Source organism: Pipistrellus hanaki (assembly GCF_964339955.1).
Source record: "Pipistrellus hanaki genome assembly, chromosome: 14".
NCBI classification, from domain to species: domain Eukaryota; kingdom Metazoa; phylum Chordata; class Mammalia; order Chiroptera; family Vespertilionidae; genus Pipistrellus; species Pipistrellus hanaki.
This window is the reverse complement of record NC_140516.1, coordinates 47,557,447-47,582,348: the sequence shown is the minus strand read 5'-3', so window position 1 is coordinate 47,582,348 and position 24,902 is coordinate 47,557,447. Positions and strand designations below refer to the sequence as shown.

At 43.0% G+C, this 24,902-nt stretch overlaps 1 protein-coding gene across 1 annotated transcript in view; it reads right to left on the bottom strand.

Annotated features, from left to right (window-relative positions):
• ATRNL1 (attractin like 1) overlaps window positions 1–24,902 on the bottom strand; it is a 408,799-nt gene that overhangs the window by 59,479 nt on the left and 324,418 nt on the right. Inside the window, exon 28 of the mRNA XM_084903569.1 lies at window positions 22,330–22,444. Within this exon, the coding sequence (XP_084759695.1) occupies window positions 22,330–22,444 (115 nt within the window). The remainder of the gene's footprint in view (window positions 1–22,329; window positions 22,445–24,902) is intronic.

Sequence of the window (24,902 nt, the reverse complement as noted above, 5' to 3'; positions counted from 1 at the left end):
AATGGTTCAATGTTGGAAGTCCAATGAGGACATGAAGAATCTGACTAGGCGTTTCCAGGGTTGCAACTGCCTAAATCTACACCCACCTGATAACCTCACGCTGGTGAATCTGGAAGGAAAGGCATGGCTAAAAACAATAACAACCAAACACTCAGAAAGGAAATATGCCTTTGGTTGTCATTGCCACTGTGACACATGGACTGTGAGATTACCCGAAAGTTCTGTGGCTTTTCAGTATTAACTTAGGAAATCCTTTGCCTTAGGACAGAGGGCTAGATTTTTTTTTTTTAATGTCTGATGATAAAGTATATTTTTTCTTTCATATTAGAGGGAAGAGAGTCAGATGGGATGGTAATGTTGATGGGTTTTGTCTGTAGTATAAGAGACTGCTTTTAAATATTTCTGAGAGATGTAAAAATTTATTAAGTCTAAAAAAATTTTTTTTTCAGAATAAGAATATTCTAGAGAATTTAGTTGGATAAGGTTTCCTATTATCCACAGAGTCCAAACACTTGCTTTAAAATATTTTTATTGCCTGACAGTAGTTTATCTGTTGAAGTTAATTCTTACTTGACATAAAAATGTAGGAGATTCTTATGTAGCACTTACAATGGGCCCGAGAACTAACCAATAAGGTCCTAGCACTTTACATGTATTAACCCATTTTCTCTTTACAACAGTTCTAAAGGAAAAATCTATTATTGTGAGAAATCTAAAGCACAGACATATTGAGTAAGTGGCCCAAGAGCACTCAGCCATTATGTGGTAGAGCTGGGGGTTAAGACCAGGCAGCCTGGCTCCAGAGCCTATGCTCTTAGCCATTCCATGTTTTAGTGCCTTTCATAAAGGCCTGATTGATGCACAGACTCATAATATTATCAGCAATCAAGCAGAGACAGATTGGTTAATGCCCACTTTACATGGGGATAATAATCTCTGGTTTGAAACCTGGCTACTCAGTCATGCGGGTTGAGGGGGCTCAGGGTGCAGTCCATCAGGAACAATCCAAGTGAAGGGGCCCCCAAAGCTTCCAGGTTGCAGGTGGGGGTAACTAATGCAGTGCACACTATCAAACGCACAAGGCATATCCGGTGAGCTTTCGTTCCAGCTTCTTCCTATGCTAACGGGTGGCCTGGTGTTGGCTTCAGGCTCCGTCCACCACACGCTTCCTCGCCTTGTCCTCCTGAGGCTTCTGGTCTTCTGACTGTGGGGCCTGTCACTAGTGAACTGCCATGAACCCCTTGATTGCGGAATCTTACTGTTTCCCTCTGTCCAATGGCATTTTCACTAGGGAGGGGATGTACCTGTAATTTATTATAGCGGTTTTCATGACATTCAAAATGCCTCAGTTGGCTAAATATAAATTGGTAAAATTTTCCTGAAAAGCAACTTAACAATATGTATTGAAAACCTAAAAAAAAAAAAAAGTTCATAACTACCAATTTCTGGAGAAGCAGAGATGTGGGAAAATTTTTACATAAGAATCCTTCTCACAGCATTATTTACAACACACACACACACACACACACACACACGAAGAAGAAGCCTTAAAACAACATAAATAACCAAGAAGAGGAGTCCAATTAAGAAGTTTATGATAGACCCATAAAATGTAATATTATGCTATCATTAAAATTGTTTTAATTATGTTTCTGGAGAATTTTCAATGACACAGAAATACTCATTACATAACATTCAGTTGAAAAGCAGAATAGAGAACTTCCTGGAAAATGATGTCCTCTAAGTGAAAAGGGAGAATCTAAGTGTGTCCAAGTCCTGAGAGGACACCTGCCTTTTGCTGGTTATCTCTGAGTTGCAAGGCTTTGCTTTCTCTTTGCCAAAGTTTCTAAAATGAGACCAACCAATAGAACAGGTAATCAGAAAACCATCCAATAAAACATAAATACCCATCGCCTCGAGAGGAAGAGCTGGCAGATGCGGGGGAGGGTGGTGGTGGTGGTGGTGGTGGTGGTGGGAGGCGGGTGAAAGGGGCAGGAGAGAAAGACCTCAATCCCAGCACCCTCTGCCACCCCCTCAGGCTCAGCATCTGTGTGTGCAGGGAGTATTCACAGGTGCACACACATGTACAAGCACCTGTGACCAACCTCACGGAGCTCTTTCCCACCAAATACTGGGGATTCTTGGCTACTCCAAATATAAACAGAGTCAAATCATATCAATGCATATTTCTAAGCAAGTGGAGGGATTGAGGGAAAAAAAAGAAAGGGAGGGAGGGAGGGAGAGAGAGAGAGAACTCAGCAATCACCATACTGATGCCGAGGGGGGAGGGTGAAAGAAGGCGGAGGAGGGTGTAGGGGGGATAACTGGTGATGGAAGGAGTCTTGACTTTGGGTGGTGAACACACAGAACAATGTACAGATGATGTGTTGTAGAACTATACACCTGAAACCTGTATAATTTCGTTAACCAGTGTCACCCCACTGTAATGAAAAGGAAGAAAGAAATGAAGAAAAAAGTCAATCACAGAGTAGCCACATTTTAAATACCAAGGGAATTTAAGATCTGAGAATGAGTGTGGTGAGACTCTGTGAGGTCTCACTCTGTGGACATAGTTAAACATATGAGCTACACAAGAAGGGGGACTGAGCAAGATGGACTCTAACTGTCTGATCCTGTTAGGCTAGTGACACTGAGATTGGAAGAGAGGAAAGGGGCAGTTCAGGAAGTGAAAGTCTACCAGGAACCCTGCATAGCGCTGCAGCTTCCAGTAAGCAGGCTTTGACCTTGTGTCTACCACGCTTTTGCTCCTGAAGATGGTGCAAATGAATGGAAGCTGTCCTGGCTCTATGGCAGGGGTCTTCAAACTACGGCCCGCGGGTCACATGCGGCCCGCAGAGGAGTCTGATCCGGCCCGCCAGGTTTTTTGGGCAGTGAGCGCAGCCGAGGTGTTACAGTAGGAATTAGTAGTTCATATAGTCCGGCCCTCCAGCTCTCTGAGGGACTGTGATCTGGCCCCCACTTTAAAAAATTTGAGGACCCCTGCTCTATGGCATCAGAGAGCGGCTAATGCTGAAGCAGTTAGCTGCTGCCATTCCTAGATGTGTTATCAAGATGGTATAAAAGGCGACCGGTGACAACAGGGAGTTCTGTTGTTTTGAGACAATGTAACAGTGGAGTTTCCTTTCATAAAACAGCTAACATTTGCAACTATAATTTTGGTAATTCGTACACTAACCAGTTTAACCCTAATGCTATTTTATAAAAGATAAATATGGTTTTTTAATTTTTATAGGATTTTTTTTTAAAACAGTGTGATAATTGAGGGATTTCGGAAAGGCAGTTACATTAATTTTTGTGGTCAGAATTCAGAGTTACTATGGGAAAGGTTTGGATGTATTTTTTCATTAGCATTTTATGGATTGGACCAATTAGTCCAAACAAGTCTGAAATTCCCAGAATTTTCTAAAGCTGGCATCTTAAGCTGCTGGGGACACACATGATGTGAATTTACCAATTACAGACACAGGCGGATGGGGGTCGGCAGCAGCGAGGCCTTGGATTTGGATCTGAAGTGTTTTGGGACAAAATATAAAATAAGGTTTGATCTCTGAATCGTTCTTTAAAATCCCTCTATCTTTTTTCTCCCCCAAATCATAAAATAGAGCAAATTAAATGTAAGCTTCACATATTTCATATAAGTGCCTTTTTCGCCTCCTAAGTTTTCTGTGCTGTACTTAATACTTCTGCCAGGGAAACTTTAAAGTAGGGGGATTACAGGCATACACTATAGAGCCAGAAAAAAAAAAATGGATTGAAATCCTGATTCTTTGCTATTAGCTCTATAAACTATTGGCAAGTTTTTGAGTCTCAATTTTCTTAACTTGTAAAATACAAATAGTAGTATCTAACTTAGAGGATTATTACAAGATTCAATGAGAAAAGATAATAAAGCAATTAATATAGCAACTCACTCATAGCAAATACCCAATACATTGTAGGTTTTTGGTTTGTTTTGGTGTGTGTGTGTGTGTGTATGTGTGTGTGTGTGTGTGTGTTTGCTCATTTTAGACATGCTGAATATATTTTGTAAGTTGAGAAAAATCCATAAGAGAAATGCATTTGCATCATGGCTCCCCCACAATAATTGTTCAATAGATATTCATTTCACCATTAATTTAAGGATATTTTTAAGCTTCTTAGTCTTATCATGATCTTGAAATGCTTAAAATTTTTCAAAATTACCACCACAAATATGGCATACATTGTAAGTGCAAACCATTCAGAAAATGTATGTTGCATTTTAAGTTCAACACTTTCTGCTTTACGCATCAAAAGATAGAAGGCAGAATTTGGGGCGGGGGGGAACCGCACAAAATACTTAAAACATAATATTTTAAGAATAAAGTGTACTAATGAGCAAAATAAAGGAAAAATATGTAGTTCAAGAGTCAAGGGAGCCAAAACCGGTTTGGCTCCATGGATAGAGCGTCGGCTTGGGGACTGAAAGGTCCCGGGTTTGATTCCGGTCAAGGGCATGTACCTGGGTTGCGGGCATATCCCCAGTAGGGGGTGTGCAAGAGGCAGCTGATCGATGACTCTCTCTCATTGATGTTTCTAACTCTCTATCTCTCTCCCTTCCTCTCTGTACAAAATCAATAAAATATATTTAAAAAAAATGAGTCAAGGGAAAGATTCAAGAGTCTCCTGAGGGGCATCCATAAGATTTACTCCTTTTCAGCATCCCTATTAGGCGGGTGAGTGCCTGGCAGAGGGGGGCTCTGAAACTCGGGCAACAGGACAGCTCAGCACACAGACCACAAGACTTACTTCTAACACCAGCTCGACAACTCGCTGGCTCTCACATCCTTGCTAGTAAAACATTTTGGCAAGTAAAATGACCCTCTTGAAGCTTGGATTTTTTAAAGCTGCGAAACAGGGACAATTTCCCCCGTGGGGTGCAGTGAGAAAATTAAGTGGTTTAATACACATATATTAGTGCTGGGATAGCGGCTGTCCCGACAGGTGCTCAGGAAATCGTGGCTCTCCCTAACGCTGGCATTTGGTTATGCTACGTTAAAAATTGAAGTCTTAGTTATATGGTAACATATCACATTAATGGCTGGAGAGATCTTTACCCAATAAGGAACTTATTTGGGGATGGCCTGACTTAAACATGAAACTACGTGGAGCATAGAAGATTTGCTTTGGGAATTCTGAGGAAGAGCTTCAAAGAGTGCAACAGCCATCTATATCTATATATATAAAAGCCTAAGTGACCATTATGACTGAATGGCCAAAAGACTGGTTGCTGTGATGTGCCCTGACCACTAGGGGGCAGATGCTCAATGCAGGAGCTGCCTCCTGGTGGTCAGTGCATTCCCACAGCAGGACCGCCATTCAGCCAGAAGCCTCCTGCCTCCACAGCAGTGCTACCAGCAGCGGAGGCAGCCCAGAGGGGCCAGGATGAGCGGCAGTGGAGCTGCACCTGACCTGGCAGGGTCTCCTCCCCGGCCACCTGCACTGCTACATCCCCCAGGGGGGTGTTGGACTGCCGGTTTCGGCCTGATCCCATGCACTGGACCTCTAGTTTTCTATGAAAGTAAAGAGAGCCTGAACCTATAGATGAACTTTTGGAATACCGCTCATTTGCAGAAGCCTGAGAAATACTTTTCATAAACTTTTCACCTTGAAACAAATTTAGACTTGCAGAAAAGTTACAAAGGAGTACAGAGTTCTCGTTGCCCTTTGTCCAGCTTCCCCCAATGATAGCACTTCACACAGTCACAGTGTAATCATCAAAAAAAAAAAAAAAAAGAGTGAGCATTGATAGAATACTGCTGAGAAATCTACAGGCATTACTTGAATTTGGCAGTTTTCCCGCTACTGTTTTCTTTCTGGTCCAGGATTTATGTGGGGATGTCACTGCATGTAGAGGTCCCTAGTCTCCAATCGGTGTGAATTCCCCCAGTCGGTCTTTCTCGTCTTTCATGAGCTTGACACTTTGGAAGAGTTCTGGTCCGTTTGTTTTGTTGGCGGCCCTCAGTGTGGATTTGCCTGAGCTTCTGTCAATGGTCACACTGGTGTTATGCATTTTGCAGCAACAGCATAGAAGTGACGTTCTAGTCTTTTACTGCAACATATCAGGGGGCGTATGGTTTCTATATGTCTTAATACTGGTGACATGAACCTTGATCATTTGGGTAAGGTCACATCCGCCACACTTTTCTACTGTAAATTTACGTTTCCCTGTGTGGCTGATAAATGCCTGTGGGAAAATGCTTTGAGGCTGTGCAATTGTGCTGTTTTACAGTACACCGTCTCCCATTACTTTTAGATTCCATCAATGGTTCTTGCCTGATAATTACAAATGTGCTCTTTGTCTCATGGTGATGCTTCCCTTTCTGTTATTCTTGCTACGTTCATTAACTAGAATTACACTGTGAGGGAGAGCTGCCCCTGCTTGTCCATTTATTTATTTCTTCAATTATATATATCTACTAGAGGCCTGGTGCACGAAATTTGTACAAGAGGCTCCACCCTCCCAGCCCTGGCTTTGTCCAGACGATCCTTCTGCTGCTCGGTCTAATTAACCTATTAGCTCTTGATTATATAGCGTGTTAGTATTGCACATTCATGTTTCCTTTGATTTATAATCCAATAATATTCTTATTTCATGGTTCAGGGTGTCCCAGCTTTGGCAACTGGGGGCTCCTCCAGCTGGGATCCTGTGTCTTTTCAACATATTGTAAGTTTTTGAACCATAAGATGTCCCAGACTCAACTTGCATTTTCCCTTCCTACTTTTGATGTCAACCACTTCTCCAGAAGACCCTGCTTCCTTTTCCTGGAGAAGGGTGTTAGGAACCAGGTGATGGGCGCTGAGCATGCTCACTGCTGTGGAGGTGTTACTGCTTCCGGCTTTTTTCAGTGGAAACAGCTAAGAAACACATATCCATATACAAACCCACATGCACACCTGTATTTCTATATGCATCTACCTGTATGTGATTGTGCTCATACTAACCCTTCTAATTGCAATCCAATGTCACAGAATTCATTCCACCCTTTTCACTTTCCTCAACTGTATCCTTTTATTTCTCTGACATGGAGAAACCAAGATTTCATGATCTACAATGTATTTACCGCTTTGTCCAATCCCAGAGGAGACATAGTGTCAGAATTGCTCACCCACACCCTTGTTTCCTGAAGAAACAAATGTACCAACTATATGGTACAATGTTTGCATCTGGTCTTTTCTGCCATTAGCTTTAGTCAAAATATTATTTTCCAAAGTAACTTAGGTTGTTTTTTTTTCCTGTATCCCCACAGTGTAGCCATGTTGTTCTTGTGTAATACATTTAGCTTCATTTTTTATGGTTTCTATAACATTTTGGGTTCCCTACACCCTGATTTTATGTATTTACTTATCGGGTATGTGAAACATTATAATGTTTCCAGGAGTCAGAGGTATACAAAAAGGTAGATTCAGTGTCTCTCCTTCCTCAGGCTACTCTACTCCCCCTATTATTCTTCTTTTATAATGAATGTCTATTCCACTTCCTGTATGTAACCAATATCATTAGCTTTTGCTTTATCTTTCTCATAACCTTTTACAAAATTGAGTGGATTTCAGTATGCTTTCCTTATTTCTAACATGAAGGACAGCACGCTCTGGGTCAGCAGTTTTCAAGAATTATTAAAACTTGCAATACATGACTATTTAGTCAGGGGCACTGACCTCTTTTCCCTTACACTGAAAATTTTAAAAAATGACAGCCTACACAACAATAGCTGTCCGGCGTGAATGAATCAAAATTATACCTATTTTTTTTTTTTTTTGTCAGATAGGCAAATATATATGTTTTGGAATGCTGCAAAATTTTAGTACTTAGTTTATGTGCCATGAGATGAAAAAGGTTGAAAATTGCTGCTCTAGATACTCCTTTGCACTTGACTTTTATCACTTAATATATCCTGGAAATAATTTTGTAATAGTTCACAGAGATACTCATTCTTTTTTTTTTATTTTTTTATTTATACATGTACTCTACACCACTGTGGGCACCATAAATTATTTTACTACTTCCCTGTCTATGGTCATTTACACTGTTTCCAATATGATGTGATCACAAACAACTTGGAAATGAATAACCAATGCCTGCATATTTTCATATTGCCGGAGGCAGCTTGTGGAATATATTCCTAGAAGTGGGGGTGCCAGGTCACAAGACTGCAGGTGCAGTTTTCTCCAATAATGCCAAATTCCCCTCCAAGAGGGATGAACCAGTTTGCATTCTCACCAGCAAAGTGCTGTCCTCCTTTTCATTTTCACCAGCATAATAGGTGAAGAAATGGTATGTTTCACCAACATAATAGGTGAAGAAATGGTAGGTGAGAAGTGATATCTCGGTAATGTTTTAATTTGCATTTCTTAGAACTACTTTTAATGCAGAAGGAAAATGAAAATTGAGGGGAAGTTCATGTGGGCAGCGAGGAGCTGCACAAAGAACTAAAATGGGACTGAGGAGGATCCTGACAAGACAATAAGTCAGCGAAGAAGCCTGGGAAAAGATGCTGCTGCTGAAGGGTTGGGGAGAGTGAAAAGCATTAATACAAAGACTAGAAAGTGACCCACCGGAGATATAAAGGAATCAGCACGCAATCTGTAATGCACCGAGCTTAAAAGATTGACTTGTTTTTACATGCAAGAAAAAAGGCTAATAACAAATGATGCTAAAAATAGAGAGACTCAAGGTGTTTGGAAAATCTCAGCCTTAAAGAACAGCAGTGATCTGAAAACCTGCAACAAAGGACACAGAAGCCAGATAACGAAGCAAGAACCAGAGGAGGCTGTGAATGGGTGGTCCCAACAGCAGAAGCAGCTTCTTGTCACTTGTCACTCACACCCAGGCCACCAAGACACGTGCAGGGACTCTGATCTGGCTTTAAGCACCGGGACTACAGAAAAACCTCTGAAGCATTCATTTTTCAGAATAGGGAAAAGGATGGTCTTAGAAAGAATCAGACAATGATCTTATGAATGACCAGACAAAGAGAGATTTTTATATATATATATATAAAAAACAAAACAAAAAGCCCAAAGAAATCTTTTAAACATAGGAAAAAAAAAAAAACACAAATTGCAAAATGACTAACATGACCTAGGTCTCTAGGCTGAAACAGCAGCCTTAGTTACTAGTGAGAAATTCATTGTTTTAACCACAGTACGGGTCTTTATTCTATTGTCTAACCTACATTTTAGGCCAGACATCAAGAAGGCTTTCTACTATTTATTTATTTTAAAATATATTTTTATTGATTTTTAGAAAGAGAGGAGGGTGAGAGATAGAAACATCAATGAGAGCCGAAACCGGTTTGGCTCAGTGGATAGAGTGTCGGCCTGCGGACTGAAAGGTCCCGGGTTCGATTCCGGTCAAGGGCATGTACCTTGGTTGTGGGCACATCCCCAGTAGGGGGTGTACAAGAGGCAGCTGATTGATGATTCTCTCTCATCGATGTTTCTAACTTCCTATCCCTCTCTCTTCCTCTCTGTCAAAAATCAATAATATATATATAAAAAGAAAGAAACATCAATGAGAGAGAAAGTCATAGATTGGCTGCCTCCTATATTGCTCCCACTGGGGATCAAGCTCAAAATCCAGGCATGTGCCCCGACCAAGAATCAAACCAGCAACCTCTTGCTTCCTGGGTCAACGCTCAACCACTGAGTCACCCCAGCCAGGCAGGCGATCTACTATTTAAACCTGAAAAGCACCTATAATGAATCTATAGTCAGGTACACATCACAAATACCTGGACAGAATGAAGTCAAAATGATCAATTCGCAGCCAGCTTAAGAGTCGGACTCTGAGAAGTGCCAATAAAGACAGGTGACCAAGAGAAGGCAAATAGCTTGAGTCTCTATTATATTCTCGGCACCCCTTCTCCTGGGAGATATAGCAATAAATAAGGGGACCATTCCTAATGTGAGCCTGTCTGTGGAGAACAGAGAGGGTACTAAATATTTTATAGTAGTAAATAAAACACCCAAGTAGTGGACTGAGGATGGATAGAGATGAGGACAAGTGTCACAGAGGAAGTGACCCTTGAATTAGCAAGTCTATTGGTGAAAAGACGGAGGTGTGGGTGTGGGTGTGTGAGGGAGGACGGTCCAAGCAGAGGAACTAGCTCCTGCAAAGGGACGGCAGAGGTGTGGTGTATTCCTAACTACAAGGGGTCTTTTTGAAGGCACTTAGGAACCTAGCGCAGTGAGGCATTTAATATCTCCTCAAAGGCACTATCTTTGCAGATGACACGCATGGGACACAGGGCACGGGGCATGAGAAGGGGTTTACAAGGATAGGATGAAACTCGAAAAATGAAGACGACACCGGAGAAACAAACTTCTCCCCTTTTTTTGTGAAAATAATAAAAATAAAAATAAAAATTGGGCAGAAATACAATTGCAGAATGGCAGAGACGGGCAGGGAGGGACAGAGGAGTCCTACTGGAGGGCGAGTGGGAAAGTAGCCAGCAGAGGGGGACAGTCAGTTCTAACAGAGGCTACGCACTAAGAAAGCAGCCCGGAGAGCTCCTCGGTTCTAGGTCCTAGCACTGGCCTGCCACGTGAGCCCCAAGAACATAAGGCAAAGGGCAGAACTACCCTTAGAGTCCCTTTCTACCCAGGTTCTTGAGCCAGTGATACTCAGGAAGGTTGAAGAGCAGCCTCAGAGGCACATGGTGGCCCCAGCTGGCAGATACAGGCCCTCCCCAAGGACGGAAGGGCTGGGAGCACTGGACTGAACTTGAACTACAGGCTGGGAGGTGATTTCAAAACCGCCTTCTCACCCAGCAGGCGTGGCTCAGTGATTGAGCGTTGACCTATGAACCAGGAGGTCACGGTTCGATTCTTGGTCAAGGCACATGCCTGGTTGCGGGCTCAATCCCTAATGGGGATTGTGCAGGAGGCAGCCAATCTATGCTTCTCTCTCATCACTGATGTTTCTCTCTCTCTCTCTCTTCATTCCTCTCTCTGAAATCAATACAAGTGTATTTTTAAAAACAAGCAAACAAATATGGCCACCTGCCACCGGACAGGTTATTCCAAGGAGCAGAGTCCGGCTCCTATTGTTCTCTATTTCTGGAGAGATGAGAATGAGAAGAAAGAAAATGGGATCTAACTCCAGTGACGACTGTTCAATAGCAGAAGGAATTCGTCCCAGAAGTCATGGGCCTGCCTTTTGGGGAAGTCTTTAGAAAGCCTCTGGATGGGGCACCAGCTGTGGCTGCCAGCGGCTGGCTGAGCCAGCTGTCATTCCGTGCCCTTCCTACCTGCATCTTTCTGCAGCTGCACCACGGAATGCACACACAGAGTGAAACGGAATGGTCCCATTTATACACTTTATGTATCTATTAATATGGGCAGCGGTTTCCTTTCCACTCCGCGAGGGAAGTTTTGAATACAAATGGGCCTCGGCCTCTTCCCATTACAGCTCTACATTCAGAGCTAATTGCCACACAGGACACTTAAGGAGCCATTTGTCATTGGGATGGGGAGCAAGGGGGCGGCGGGTGGCCCAGGCCTGCTATTGATTTGATGATCCCGGCCTGGCTCGGGGAATAAAGAGGCCTGAACGTGCGGACACTGCGGCCAGACTTCTCGGGCCCTCACGGTTCCGCTCAGATTATGTCAGACAGCAGGTTCACGGGACAAGAGCCCAGTGATGCCTCCCAGGCTCCTGACCGGTGGTCCCCGGGACCAGGCAGCACCCCCAAACCACCTCCTTGGAGTCCTGAGGACCAATCTAGTCTCCTGGCTCTCACGGAAGCGGATGAGCTGCCCTTACGTGGTGACAGTGCTTTATTCTGGTGTGTCCACTCTGAACTCACTGCCCATTGGCTAGGGAGGTTGGCCCCACTGACACGGGTCACGTTTATTTGCAAAGAAAAAGGTGGACGAAAGGGGGTGGGTAAATTACTCACTTTCAGAGGGCGGTTAAATCTTTCCCTAGAAGCCCTTAAGGAAAGGCTGCTCTGGCTTTAGGAGTTACCATGGTTATAGCGCTGTTGCCTTGATTTGTAAGTGAGAATTATAACACTACCTCCGGGCTTGGTCTTCACCGGGCCTTGCAGCATGATCTCAGCATTTGTGGAATCTAAGGAACCAAAAGAATTGACCACAAAATAAGACCGGAAGCACGGAGGCACGGGACAGACTGGCAGACATGTGTGTGTGTGTGTGTATATGTGTGTGTGTGTGTGTGTGTCACATGCATAGCCCATGAATGACACGGGCAATAGGGTGGTGAATACCTGGGGAGGTGGGTAGGCTGGGAGGAGGGAAGTAGAGCGGGGAGGAGGGGTAGTAATGGGAGACATCTGTAATATAACAACAATAAAAAAATAAATTAAATAATGTAAAAAAAAAAAAAAAGAAAGAAGTCATATTCAAACTCAACAACACCTTTTAGGTACTTGACCGTAAATGGAGGGTCTGAGGTTAAATGAGCGATCAGTAAGACAGAGAACTTTTATTGAAACTTGAATCTCCGCCCTCTGGATTTGCCCGTGGGCCACTGCCCTGTGAAGTGGTCCCAAGAAAAATGCTGATGTGAGAAGAAGGAAGTCCTGCATTTCCTTAACCTTTCTGTCCATTTTCTGGGAAGAGGAAAAATTTCTCAAGTTTCCTTCCTCTTTTGGATCACGGGGGCTAGCTCCTTCCGCCTGTGATTTCTGGGCCCCAGGGGCAGAGGTGTGCAGTCCTGCCTTCTGGCAAAAAGTGGATCGTTCCTACTGTCTTTCTCTGATTAGCTTTAGCAGCATAAACAGGTTGCGTAACAGCTCCAGGCCTTGGCTCTGGTCCCTGATCTGGTGGAGCGCATGCCCCTCGCACAAGTCTCCCCCATCTCTGGCTCCCTAGAGTTCTCTTTTGCAAGCATGCGGGATAGAACTAGATGATTCCGAAGGCCGCTTCTAAAGCATCAAAACTTCTCAAGTTCTCTGACATCCCGGATTACCCGTCCATCCTTGTTAAGTGCAGGAGGTAGGCTTCTGCTAAATTCCTCTAAACCCATCTAAAGCTGGCCTGTTTAATTCGTGGCCAATTAAAAAGGAAAATGCCTTCCTAATTGGAAATGTGATACACAGACCTTGGAGGCAGCAGTGGTGAGAACTCCTGGGGCGGGGGGAGGGATTTAGCTGTGCATTTTAGCCAGACCTACACAGTCCTCAGCTTGCTGTTCAAAGGCGGCTTGCTTACTCCAAACAAACCTTGCTTTCCCCCTTTGGCTTTGTACCCTGATTTGTGGAGGTGCTGACTTTTTCCTATTTTTCTCTTTGGCCACAGTAATTATTTACCAGTCATTTCTAGAAATACCTGAAAGGGTGGCAGGTGGGAGAAGGAAAAGAAAAGAAAAATGTGTTGGCCGAGCTCCCGTGCGCGTGGCCTCATTTCTCACGCCCGCGAGTTCTGTTTGTGGGAGGGTCTCTCGCCGCTCCGCCGGGAAAGGATTCCAGTGCAGTTTGGAGTGTTTCACTCACTCTGCGGCCTGCTAACTAGTCGTGTGGTTCACTATACTTCAAGTTTCTTATCCATTTTTGTCTTTGTTTTCTTTACAGGGCAGTCAACGCCCCTCAATGAACAATGGCACCGAGACAAAATTTTAAATCTCAAATGGGAGGACACTGGCTATGTCACTTTACAGTGACCCTGGTCCGTAAAAGGAAAAGCTTGTGCTGTCCCAAGAAGCTCAGGGCTAGTGGTCTTTAACCATAATAAAAAATCCTTTCCCCCCCACCCCACCCCCCCCCCCCAAAAAAAAAAAAGAAAAGAAAAAAAAAGAAGAGTTGGAAAGAGCCCAATGGTATGAGATTTTTCTGGTTTTAAATTCTGGTGACATCGCTTATTTACTGTGTGCTGTGTTTGGAAGTTATAAGTAACTCCATGGGTCCATTTTCCTCATCTGGGAAAGAGAAGTGAGAAGTGAGAGAGGGGTAAAGAGCACACACTCTGTTCTCAATGAATGGCATGAATTGATGGTAACAAAAATAGCAATTGGCACGTTTTATTTGCCAGAGTATTTTGTGAGTTTATCTGTCCTGAGCATAACTAATACGTGGACATTCGTGTCATCTTTCATTGATGTTCTGATTTTCCATGAACCTTAAATCTGATCAACTAAGTTTCAATAGATATTTTTCACCAAAGGCACAGTACTAGGCTTGATTATAGTCCTTAAGATACATAGCTTGAATCCTATCTGAATGATCAAGACATAAGGTCCAATTTATATGGAAGAAACGGAAAGGGCTTCCTGGAAGAGCATGTGGCATTTGAATGGGGCTTTGCAAACAGGCAACTGAGAGGGAGAGGGCAGTTCAAGTACAAGAAACCAGTGAGTACGCAGACCACACATGTATGCTCATGGAATCACAGGAAAAAAACATGTGTGTGGATCTACAGGCTTCATAAAGAGGACTAAATTCTATCCAGTCATCTTCCTTATTTTACAGAAAAGGAAAGTGAGGACCTGAGAGGTTAAAATAATTGCCCAAGGGCCACAACAAGCTTGCCAGTGGAGCTGTGCAGGGAGGCAGGGATCAGCAAGGACCCTGAGGGTGCTAAGCCTGAAGGAAGGGGGAGGAGAGGTCAGGGAGGACCTCATGCCCCAGAGGAAATATCTGGTCTCACTTCAACAGGCAATCCAGAGTCAGCAAAGGCCTAAGAGGAAGGGGGAGAGAGCATTGTGCTTGCAGAAGCCCAGGTGAGAGGCAACCAGTGCCTGAACACAGGAAGGCAGGGAGCAAGGATGTCAAAAGGATGCCATCTGCTGCAGGGGTGAGACCTCTGAGCTTGGTGATTCCTTGGGTGGAAAAGGGGAGACAGAGAGAAGAAGGAAAGCCAACGCCAAGGTTTCAAGCTTGAGCCACTCAGGAATGGACTTTTCATTATGAAAACAGGGAAGGCAGGGAGAAGAGCTGGTCTGGGGGGTAGACATGGTAAGAGGGGAGAGGAAGAGTGACTTCCCTCCTAAAGAAGAGCAGACTTGTTCCATATGATTTCATTTTTATGAGGAATCTAAAGAGAAATATAAACAAACGAAACAAACAGCTGCATGGTCACAGAGCACAGACTGATGGTGGCTAGAGGCGAAAACCATAAAGGGACTAAGAGGTCCAGTGCGGTAGTCACACAATAGTCATGGGATGGAGAGCACAGCACAGGAAATATAGTCAATAATATGATAATAACCATGTATGGGGCCAGGTGGGTGCTGGAAATATCAGGGGGAACACTTTGTAAAGAATATGATGGTTTAAGTACTCTGCTGCACACTTGAAACAAACACAAGATAATATTAGCTGTACACGGTAATTGAAAACACACACACACACACAAAAAACAAACAAACAAACAAAAAACAAAAACAAACAAACAACAACAAAAAAACAAGAACAAAGAGTAACAAATCCCAATTGAGATGCTATCGCTCCACAGGTGAGAGGTGCTGGCCGGGAGCACGGAGTTACCTGCTGAGAAGTCCCCTGAGGGGGCATGACCAAGGACAGGGCAGGCTTCTAAGGGAGAAGGTGGAGCAGGAGGTGGCGCAGGCCAAGAATGACACCTCGGGCCGCCTCCTGTAAGGAAGGCAGATGAACAGACCAGGGACAGATACCCATTATCTCCAAGTATATTTATACACTCTCTCTAGGCACCTGAAATAGACTGAGGCATGGAGCAGCAGAAGAGGGGAAGTTTCCAGCAGGTGAGGCAGGATGGGGACTATTCAGTCAAGCACCACAGATGTGATGGGAAAGGAGAACCGAGGAAAGGGAGTTTTAATGTGTGTGTCCGCTTAGCCATTGTTCATCAGCTTTCTGACACCTCCCTCATGGCACTGTCTACTCTGCCCAGAGCATTTAAAACATCTGTAACGATGGGTTCATTTGCAGGATTACTGCAGCATGTTTATCTCCAGGAAGGCTATAACTGGACAGGAAAGGAATTCTGTTTTGTTCCCTTCTGTAGACCCAGTGCGTGGCCGGGTAGCAGATGCTCCTAAATATTTCTTCCATGAATAAAGGTAGCAAATGAAGATCCATAGCTGCTGTGCTTTGGAGAGAGGATAGAATAGTTTCCTACTGTTGATGTTAGGGTCCTTTTAATCAGGCACATATATTTTGGGGACACAGAGTCATACTTAACAATAAGCGCAGACAGCTGTTCTTATCTCTGTGATTCCCTGGGCTCTATGCCTAACTGAGCACTTTATTTTGCCAAGAAGTGCCCCCTTTTCCTTGCTTCTTTGTGAAGACACTTATAGATTTGAGGGTAACAGGTAACCTCTGCGCCCGATCTTAATAATGAAGTTCTGACAGCATTCAGAGGGTTCATTTCTGAGTCTAGCCACTTCCGTCAGGAGAGTGCGAAGAGCAGATCAACAGGTGGTGTCCACAGGTGTGGAGAGGTAGAGCAGAGTGTGGAAGGAAAAGCAGCTCGGACTCTCCAGGGGCTTCTGAAAAACGTGAATGAGCTCGAACATGTGGCTCAGAGGAGAGAGGACTGCCGAGAGCCCGCGGACCAGAGCCTGCTCCCAGCCCGGCTCCGACTCCCCAGGACCTCCTGCCTCTCACGGGCCCGTGAGCTTCCTTCTTCTCACTCCACAAATGGGGCAATAGGAACTAGAGACATCCTTTAAACATTCATAAAATGATGTGTGTTTTTTAAATTTAAGGAGTGGTGCTAATTGTGTTTCATCACTAACAAGCAGTGTAGGGGAATATCGTTTCTTAGCTGGGCCGCAGCGGCTGGAAAGATAGGCTAAGGCAGTGTTTTTCAACCTTTTTTGGGCAAAGGCACACTTGTTTCATGAAAAAAATCACGAGGCACACCACCATTAGAAAATGTTAAAAAATTTAACTCTGTGCCTACATTGACTATATATAAAGTAATTCTCTTGAATAGGAATCAAATAAACACAAAGAAAGTATTTTATAATTACTTTATTATGAAATATTAAGTAAACAAAATAGTGAAAAATTATAAAATTCTTGTCTTGTCTGCACCTACGGCACACCAGGCAACATCTCGCGGCACACTAGTGTGCCGCGGAACAGCGGTTGAAAAAAGCTGGGCTAAGGTACCTCTTAGAAACAAGTGATTTGGGCATGTTTTTACCCCAACCTGGTGTGGCTTCGCATGAAATGTACAATAAGGTTGGAGTGAAATGCATCCTGGGAATCTAACCCAATGGCATCATTTTACACGGTTGGTGGGTGCCAGAGCTGGATCCAGCTATCAAGTCTGTGGCTCACAACACCAGCCTAAGTCACTGCTCTATAACTGCATGCCCTCCGCTGCTGTTGCCCAAAATGCGCCACAGTCTCATTAGCGGATGTGAGGTTGGCATGTACATATTTACATTTCCCAAAACTTCTGGGGTTTAATCGCCAGGAAAGATAAATCTATCCTTCCTGCCTCCTTAAACCCAAATGCTTAGCAGAATCCTTCAGGTCCTTCCTCTCTGATTCTGCAGAGAGAAGTTTGTCAGGAATAAGGGCCCTCTGGAGTAGCCCTGTATCTTCACCTAGAGAAGCACAGTGATGAGGGAGAGTCTCATGGGCTGAACACCAGGTGGCCCTGGGTTCGAATTCTGGTTCACTCACTCACTAGCTGTATTGGCCCCAAAGAAGTCACTGAATCTCACATGAGTTTCAGTTCTATTTCTTAATCTGTAAAACTGGGATAATACTTACTTTGCAGTCATTTAGAAGATTAAACCAATGCATGTATATAAAGTACCTCTGTGTGTGTGTGTGTGTGTGTGTGTGTGTGTGTGTATATATATATATATATATATATATATATATATATATATATATATCTGGCATATAATACATGTATATGAAGCTCAGATGTATATGAAGAAAATAATGTATATAAAGTATATAATGAATGTATACAAAGCTCAGAATTTCTAGTTCTCTTTCTCCATCCCACTTTTCATGTAATTAAACCAAAGTTCTCTTTTTGTCATCATTACCCATGACACCGTGGGTAGACTATTATTTTGAACATTATACAATATTTCTAGATTTAAAAAAAAAAATCTGATCATTCTGCCCAAACTTCTCAGCCTAAAGAACAAAAATATCAAAACCTCAGGCTTCCTAGCAGCCTTCTTCCTCTTGGCGCTGTTCGAGTCACTCACGCATGAGGCAAAATCCCGTTTTTAGCTGAAGCACATGACTCCTGTTGGGCTGTGGACACGCGGCCGCTGAAAAGAGTTAATCTGCGTCCTGCTAGTGAGAAGCCATCCACCGTGAAATCCATAATCCTTCATCACAAACTGACAGCCATCATTATCCTGTTCAGCGGATGCTTTTAAAGGTGCCTGCTTAGTTTGTCCACTTTTCATCTCAATGTGATTCTAAAACCCAAGAGGACCTTGTTGTCCAAGGTGAGTGGGGACGTGCTGGGTTGTTCAGTGTCACGCGACAAAGTGGCTTGATGCGCCCTGTTCTCACGGCGATGTCAGTTTTGCAGCGCATGGAGGTCAGAAGAGAGTGACCGCACAGCGCACACATGTCAACATCAGAAATCCCACATTGACCCGAGAGAGCCGCGGGGTTGGCAGTGGATATTACAGAAAGCCCAGGAAAGAAGCAGCAGGTTGGTGGGGTGGGGAGCAGGGAGCCTGAGCAGCCCAGCGCCAGGAATGCTGAAAAGCCTGGTTCATAACTTCTGCTTTTACTCTTCTAAGCTCCCTAGAGCGAGAACTGCTCATAAACACCTACATACATAGCACTAAAGACAACCAAGGGAGATTAGAGCCTGGGGTGGTCTGAAGGCGAATCTGCAGTTTCTCTTTGACCTCTGGGAAGAGGAGAGCCACGGAAGGGCCTTCACACATGTTAGACAGACACCACAGGGCCGTGGCTGATGATACTCAGTAGTACTGACTGCTGGTGGGAAGAGAATGAAGTCTAAAGACAATGCCATCTTTCTAAGTGAAGCCACCATTTGATCAGAGATGAGCAAAATTGCTACTGGGCTGTTTTGGACTCGCTAATTTGTTAGTGGGGAGATGGAGTTTCTGGGAGACCACCTGCTCACAGAGGCTTCCGCATCCTCCATGTCCGCAGAATCCTCCTTCTCCGGAATGATTTTGTTCGCGGTGATGAGGAGTGCCATTCTGAAGAGCATCACTCGACATTTAGAAAGCTACATTTCAAAAGCGAGCCTGATGACAAACGTTGAGATTGTGCAAAGGACTGCAAGAGGACCTTTAATCTAATAATTAGTGCTAATTAATTACGGAGTAGATATGCTAACATTTGGAGATGGAAATGGCCCAGGAGCCAGGAGGAGACTCCTGGTGCTCTGTCCCTCACGGTGGGGGTGGGGTGAGGTGGGGGTCCGCAGTCTGTCCATAAAGCGCCCCATGCCTCCTCCCCCTGCACCAGCACTGGAGGAGGCTCTTCAGAACACAGAGCTCCTAGGGGAGCGATGTGGGAAACTGACTGAAAGCTGGTCCTTTTGCTCCTTGCTGTTCACTGAGGCTCAGAGATGGCGTGGTGGCTACAGGTCCCATTCCCCAGGTCTCCTCTCATCACCATCAAAAGCATCCCTGAGCTGCTTTCTATGTACAGGGCCCTCTGATAAGCTCAGGCTCACAGATGGCAAGTTTTAATTGGCTGTGCTCACACCACATAGCTTAATGAAGAGGGGGAAAATAAGCCAGTTTGTAAACTAGTGTCACAATTTGCCTTGTTTAGGGAAAACTTAGATGTGAACAATAGAAAATGTCTTTTTTACCCAATAAAGTTAAGATTTTTTTTTTTTTACTGTTTCCCACAACTTACTATAAAACATTTCAAACATATACCCAGGGGAAAGAATTCCTACCACCTAGATTCTACCATTAACTTCACTTGTTTTGTGTCATCTGTCCATCTACCCATCCTACTAGCCATCCATCAATATATGTTCTTGGTGTATTCCTAAGTAGACTCCAGATAGTAGTTAATAATATATTTTGAAAAAGTAAAAATCAAAGAATCTTCCTACTCCTATAAGGATAGCTGGAAAATAAGTTCATTAGTTTTTTTTTAAAAAACAATAAACAAGCTCATTCTGAATTGTGGACATAGACACTGCAGTTCCATCTGCAGGCACTGTGAAAAGCATGGCATGTTAGCTCAAGGTTTTATCTGCTTGTATCCGCCCTGTGGGCATTTCCAGCACTCTCCCGAATGCTTGGCTGTGTGAAGACATGGCTGTGGATTACAGAGAAGCAAGCTTTCTGCTATAAACCTTATGGGAAAATTACCCGATTGTTAACAGGAAGCATTTTCTGTTGTTCTGCTTCATAATCTAGTATTTCTCAATTATTCCTCAAGTGTAGAAATATGAAGATTTCTATGCTTTGATTCCTTATTTATAGAGTGAGTTTTGTAACACAGCCTTGTCGAGCGGATTAAATGTGAGAAACAGGAAACCACTTTGCAAAGCCCTCCCTAAGCCCTATGCACACTAAGCCAGCATCATCACTAGCAATCAAGATGCATCCGTAATAAAACACAGCTGAGGTAATGGGCCACAGGGCTACATGGCTCTTTCAGATCAGTCACAAAGATTTCAAAGGTTAAAGGGACAGAGTATTGGCAGATGCCTTCACTCTGCCCATCAGTACGTCATCTTGTCAAGGATCTAGAAGAACATCGGTGTCTATCACATTGACTTGTTTTCATTAGCGAAGTGTTTGCCCTGGAAACGGTCCCAGCCTTAAAACAATACTTCCATTAGCTGGGCACAGTTCCTATAATTATCCATCTTATCTGACCAGGGCCCAACCATCCTACTTATGCATCCCTTTCACGTTGGTGGCTCGAAACGGAGAGGAAGCATTCAGTCAGTGTATGAGAAGGTGCAGCTGCAAATGAACTTTGGGTAGAAATTCCTGCATCGTAAATGACAAGTGTACCCTAAATGACAAGTGTAAAGGCAATGGAAAACATCTGTCCCCATATGGGAAAAATCTGTTAAAAGAGTACCTTACATTTATCAGGTATAAAATAGTTTCTGTTTTTGTGTCTGGTTGGACACAAATCAAGAAGGTGAGGAGCAAGGTCAAGAAGAGATAAAATACACTGGCGAGGGGACCAAGAGAAGATAAATACATGGGGAGGCAGGTTCATCATTAATTCCTATTAGTGAGAACCTGCCAGAGTGCTGGCATTTTATTTTATGATTATTTTAAGGAGGAACTGAACAGAAAGATTGGAAATTACCCTTGCCCTCAAAAAGCATCCATTTCAAGAAGAGGCTTTTGGAGAAGACAATTGGGAGAAAGAAAAATTAGGGATTGTAAGGAAATGGAATAGGATGTGTGATAAGAGAGAAATAAGCATAGTTTGTTATTTAATTAAGGTTATACTTAACATGGAGCATGTCTGCAATATAAACAACATCATAGCAATGGGAAGGCCTCTAAAAGGTAACATGTGGTGAGTTACCCCACAATTCAAAGTACACTTTTCAGGCGGAAAAAGGAGAATCAGAGAGGAAATGGTTGGCTGTGCCTGAGGTTCCCTGGCACGAATCGCACCTGACTGGTGCTGACAGTAAGAACATACTGTTGGTTTTTTTGTTGTTTTTTAATCCTCACCTGAGGACCTGCTAGAGAGAGGAATGGGGAGAGAGGAATATCGAGAGAGGGAAACATCACCGATAGGATCAGTTGCCTTCTGTACGTGCCCCATCTGGGGACCAAACCTGTAATCAAACCAGCAACCTTTCGGCGCACAGACGATGCTCACCAGCTGAGCCACTGGGCTGGGCAAGAACATACCTCAATAATACCGATATGGCTGCATCAAGCAATCATCCTCTGATGCTGCTAAAACATCCCAACATGCAAGCAGGTTCGCTAATTTGGTTCCATATTTATAAAACAAACTTCTAGTTAGACTTGTAATTTAGCATCCTTTAAGATGCGCATACCAGGAAAAAAAGCAACTGACCCAAAGGGTCAAGAACTTGTTTGCCTTCCTAGTGAAATTTCTCACTGTAATTACAACAAAAAATTTGGAGGGGAGGGGAGAGGGGTGAGCAACATATGTGTATATATTATATATAACCAACACATATTCAACATGTATTTCTAAGAGAAGCAATAAAAAATCTGAATTTACAGCAACGCAGATATCTAGATATTTGGGTAGACGTTAGTAGCCAAATAACATTTAACCATACTCTAAATGAGAACCATGTAAATATGTTTATGGCGCTGTTTGGTAGGTTTGTTTGTTGTTTCTGTTCAGTCAGTGTGTTTTTGCTTAACTGCTGACGGCTCATCATTCATCTTACCTGACTGCCCGGGGGGAGGGGCACCTGATGATCCTCGCGGGAGGCAGAGGAGCACAGTCAGGACAGCAGCTCTGTTCCCAGCACACGGTTCCACGGCTATGGGTTTGGGTGCCCCCTGAAAAAGAAAACGCATTTCCAATTCGCCAAATGGACACGATACTGCTATTTTACTTTTCTCCTGTCTGAGCTTCGGTCAGCCAGACGGCGCATTCCCGATGCTTGGGGACACACCACGTAAAATTTTTAAATAGTGTAACTAAATATTTTATTGTAGTAATATCATTTTTTGTAGTGAAAGCCATTAACTTTTTTAAAAGACATTTTTTGCTGGGGGAAGGTCAATGGGGAACAAAAAAAGAGATATATGTATTACTATATGTAATAGTTTAAACAATAAAAAAAAAGACATTTTTCTTGGGGACTTACATATTGGTACAGAGTTTTGCAATTTTTGAAAAGTATTCTTTGCTTTCCTCTATTTTTGGCTTTACTTTCTTCAATACTTTTTTTTTTTTTAAGTTTTAGGTTCAATTTAGCAGAATTGAGAGGAGGCACAGAGATTTTCCATATACCTACCGCCCCATGCATTCACAGACTCCCTGTTATCAACATCTCCACCCAAGGGATACTGTTCCAAGTGAAGAACCTGCACTGATACCTCCCAACCACCAGGGTGCGTGGTTTACATTAGGGTTCAGTCTCTGTGGCTTGGACAGATGTATATGACATGCATCCACCATCACAGCACCATGCAAAGGAGTGTGACTGCCCTAACCATCCTCTGTGCTCGCCCTATGCATCCCGCCCCTCGCTCCGCCCTGGGAACTACTGATCTTCTCACTGTCTCCAGAGTTTTGATAATTTTTTAGTTTAGAAATGGTGGTTTTGGCTATTACCCTAAAAAAACCCTGCAGGTGAGATATGGGTGACATATCAAAGCAACATCGATGCCACATTAAGTAGGAGAAAACATGCCACTGATTTAATTATTAAAACAAATGCTTAGTTTTTTTTTTTTCCACTGGCGGCATCTGAACTTTTCAGAGGACTTACGGACAGGTGTAGTCATTCGGCGAGAATGTTTTAGAATACTACCGTTTCCAGAAAGTTTAATGAGGCATTAAGATAAAATATGTCCCCTTTCATGTAAAACGTAAGACTGAAAGTTCTGGTGACAATGGCTTTATGTGGTTATAAAGAATTTCTCCTTCACAGCAACATAAATCTCATGCTTTAAAATTATCCCCACGCACATGCATTTTGGGAGTTTTCAATGGAAAGGTGAAAGTGGCCATTGAGCTGGAAGGAAAGGGCATAACAATCTTCACAGAAAGTGCTGGAAGCCAGGCTGCAATACCTGCATCAAGTTACATGATTTATGGTTCTACGCTTTAAAGCTTACATTTATTTTAGCAGATTTACTTTTGAAAATGTTAAGTCAAAATCAGCATAAGTACATAGACATTCTCTCCCATGATGTAAATATTTAGAGAATGGGCTTGTCCTATTCCGAGGCTAGAAGAAAAAAACACTACAGATTGTTTGAGCCATATTTCAAGGCTGTTGAAATTTATTCTAATTTAATAACGCAAAGTATATGTGAAGGTCAATTGGTTAAAATATACTAAGAGAAAATAAAATAAATTCGGGCTTCAATGATGGTGATATATTAGCAATCCTAAAGTCCTTTTTAATATCCCTAAGGAATGCCCTATCATTTCTACCGTAGGCAAGGTTTTCTTTGCTGTTTTGTTTGTAAGCTCTTAATACGATAACTGGCAGTATCCAAAATATCCAAAGTCATGTGAAAATAGCGGATTATGAAAATTAGACGGCTTTTCGGATTACAAGGAAATAAAACAAAAAAGCAAAAGCCAAGTTGAGAGTGGTTTTGGGTTTAGGGGATTGAGCCAAACAAGAAACCATTTGAGAGCACATGGGTGGATACTATTGTCAGGCGATTTCGGCTGTTCTTAAGGTTTGAAACATTAAATGCTAATGCCCAAAACACCAACTGAAGGGAAAAGTGGTAAAAACACGACAAAACCCTGTAAATTTCAGGTGGAAAATGACTTAATTACTTAACACTTCAAACTTCTGAGACGCGGTGACAGATAAAGACTGAGGTGAAATACCTTGACTGTGCCAAAGAAATTATGCCTGCATAAAAGTCCCTTCTGTAAAAATCTTCCTGAAAGAATGCTCTCCCCCTCTTAATTGTATGGCTATTGTGCAGAAAACTTCAGAGATGTCTTTTATATTGATAAGCCACACAAAAGGAGATTATCATTCCATTTAAAAAATCAAATTGGCTTACCACCTTGTCTATTTTTGGCTATAAAATTTTTATAAAAGGATAATAGCAAAATTATGAATTATTCATTATATTGAAAATATTAGTGACTAGCACAGTTCTTTGACACTTCTGGCAGGAATTCACATAATTAAGAGAATTATTTCCAAAAGACCCTGGGACAAAGCCCACTTCCAATAAAAATTTTTAAAGAAAAACTTTATGCCATTTGAGTTTTGCAACATAAAATAGCAAAACCCCACGAATGATACTTCTGATA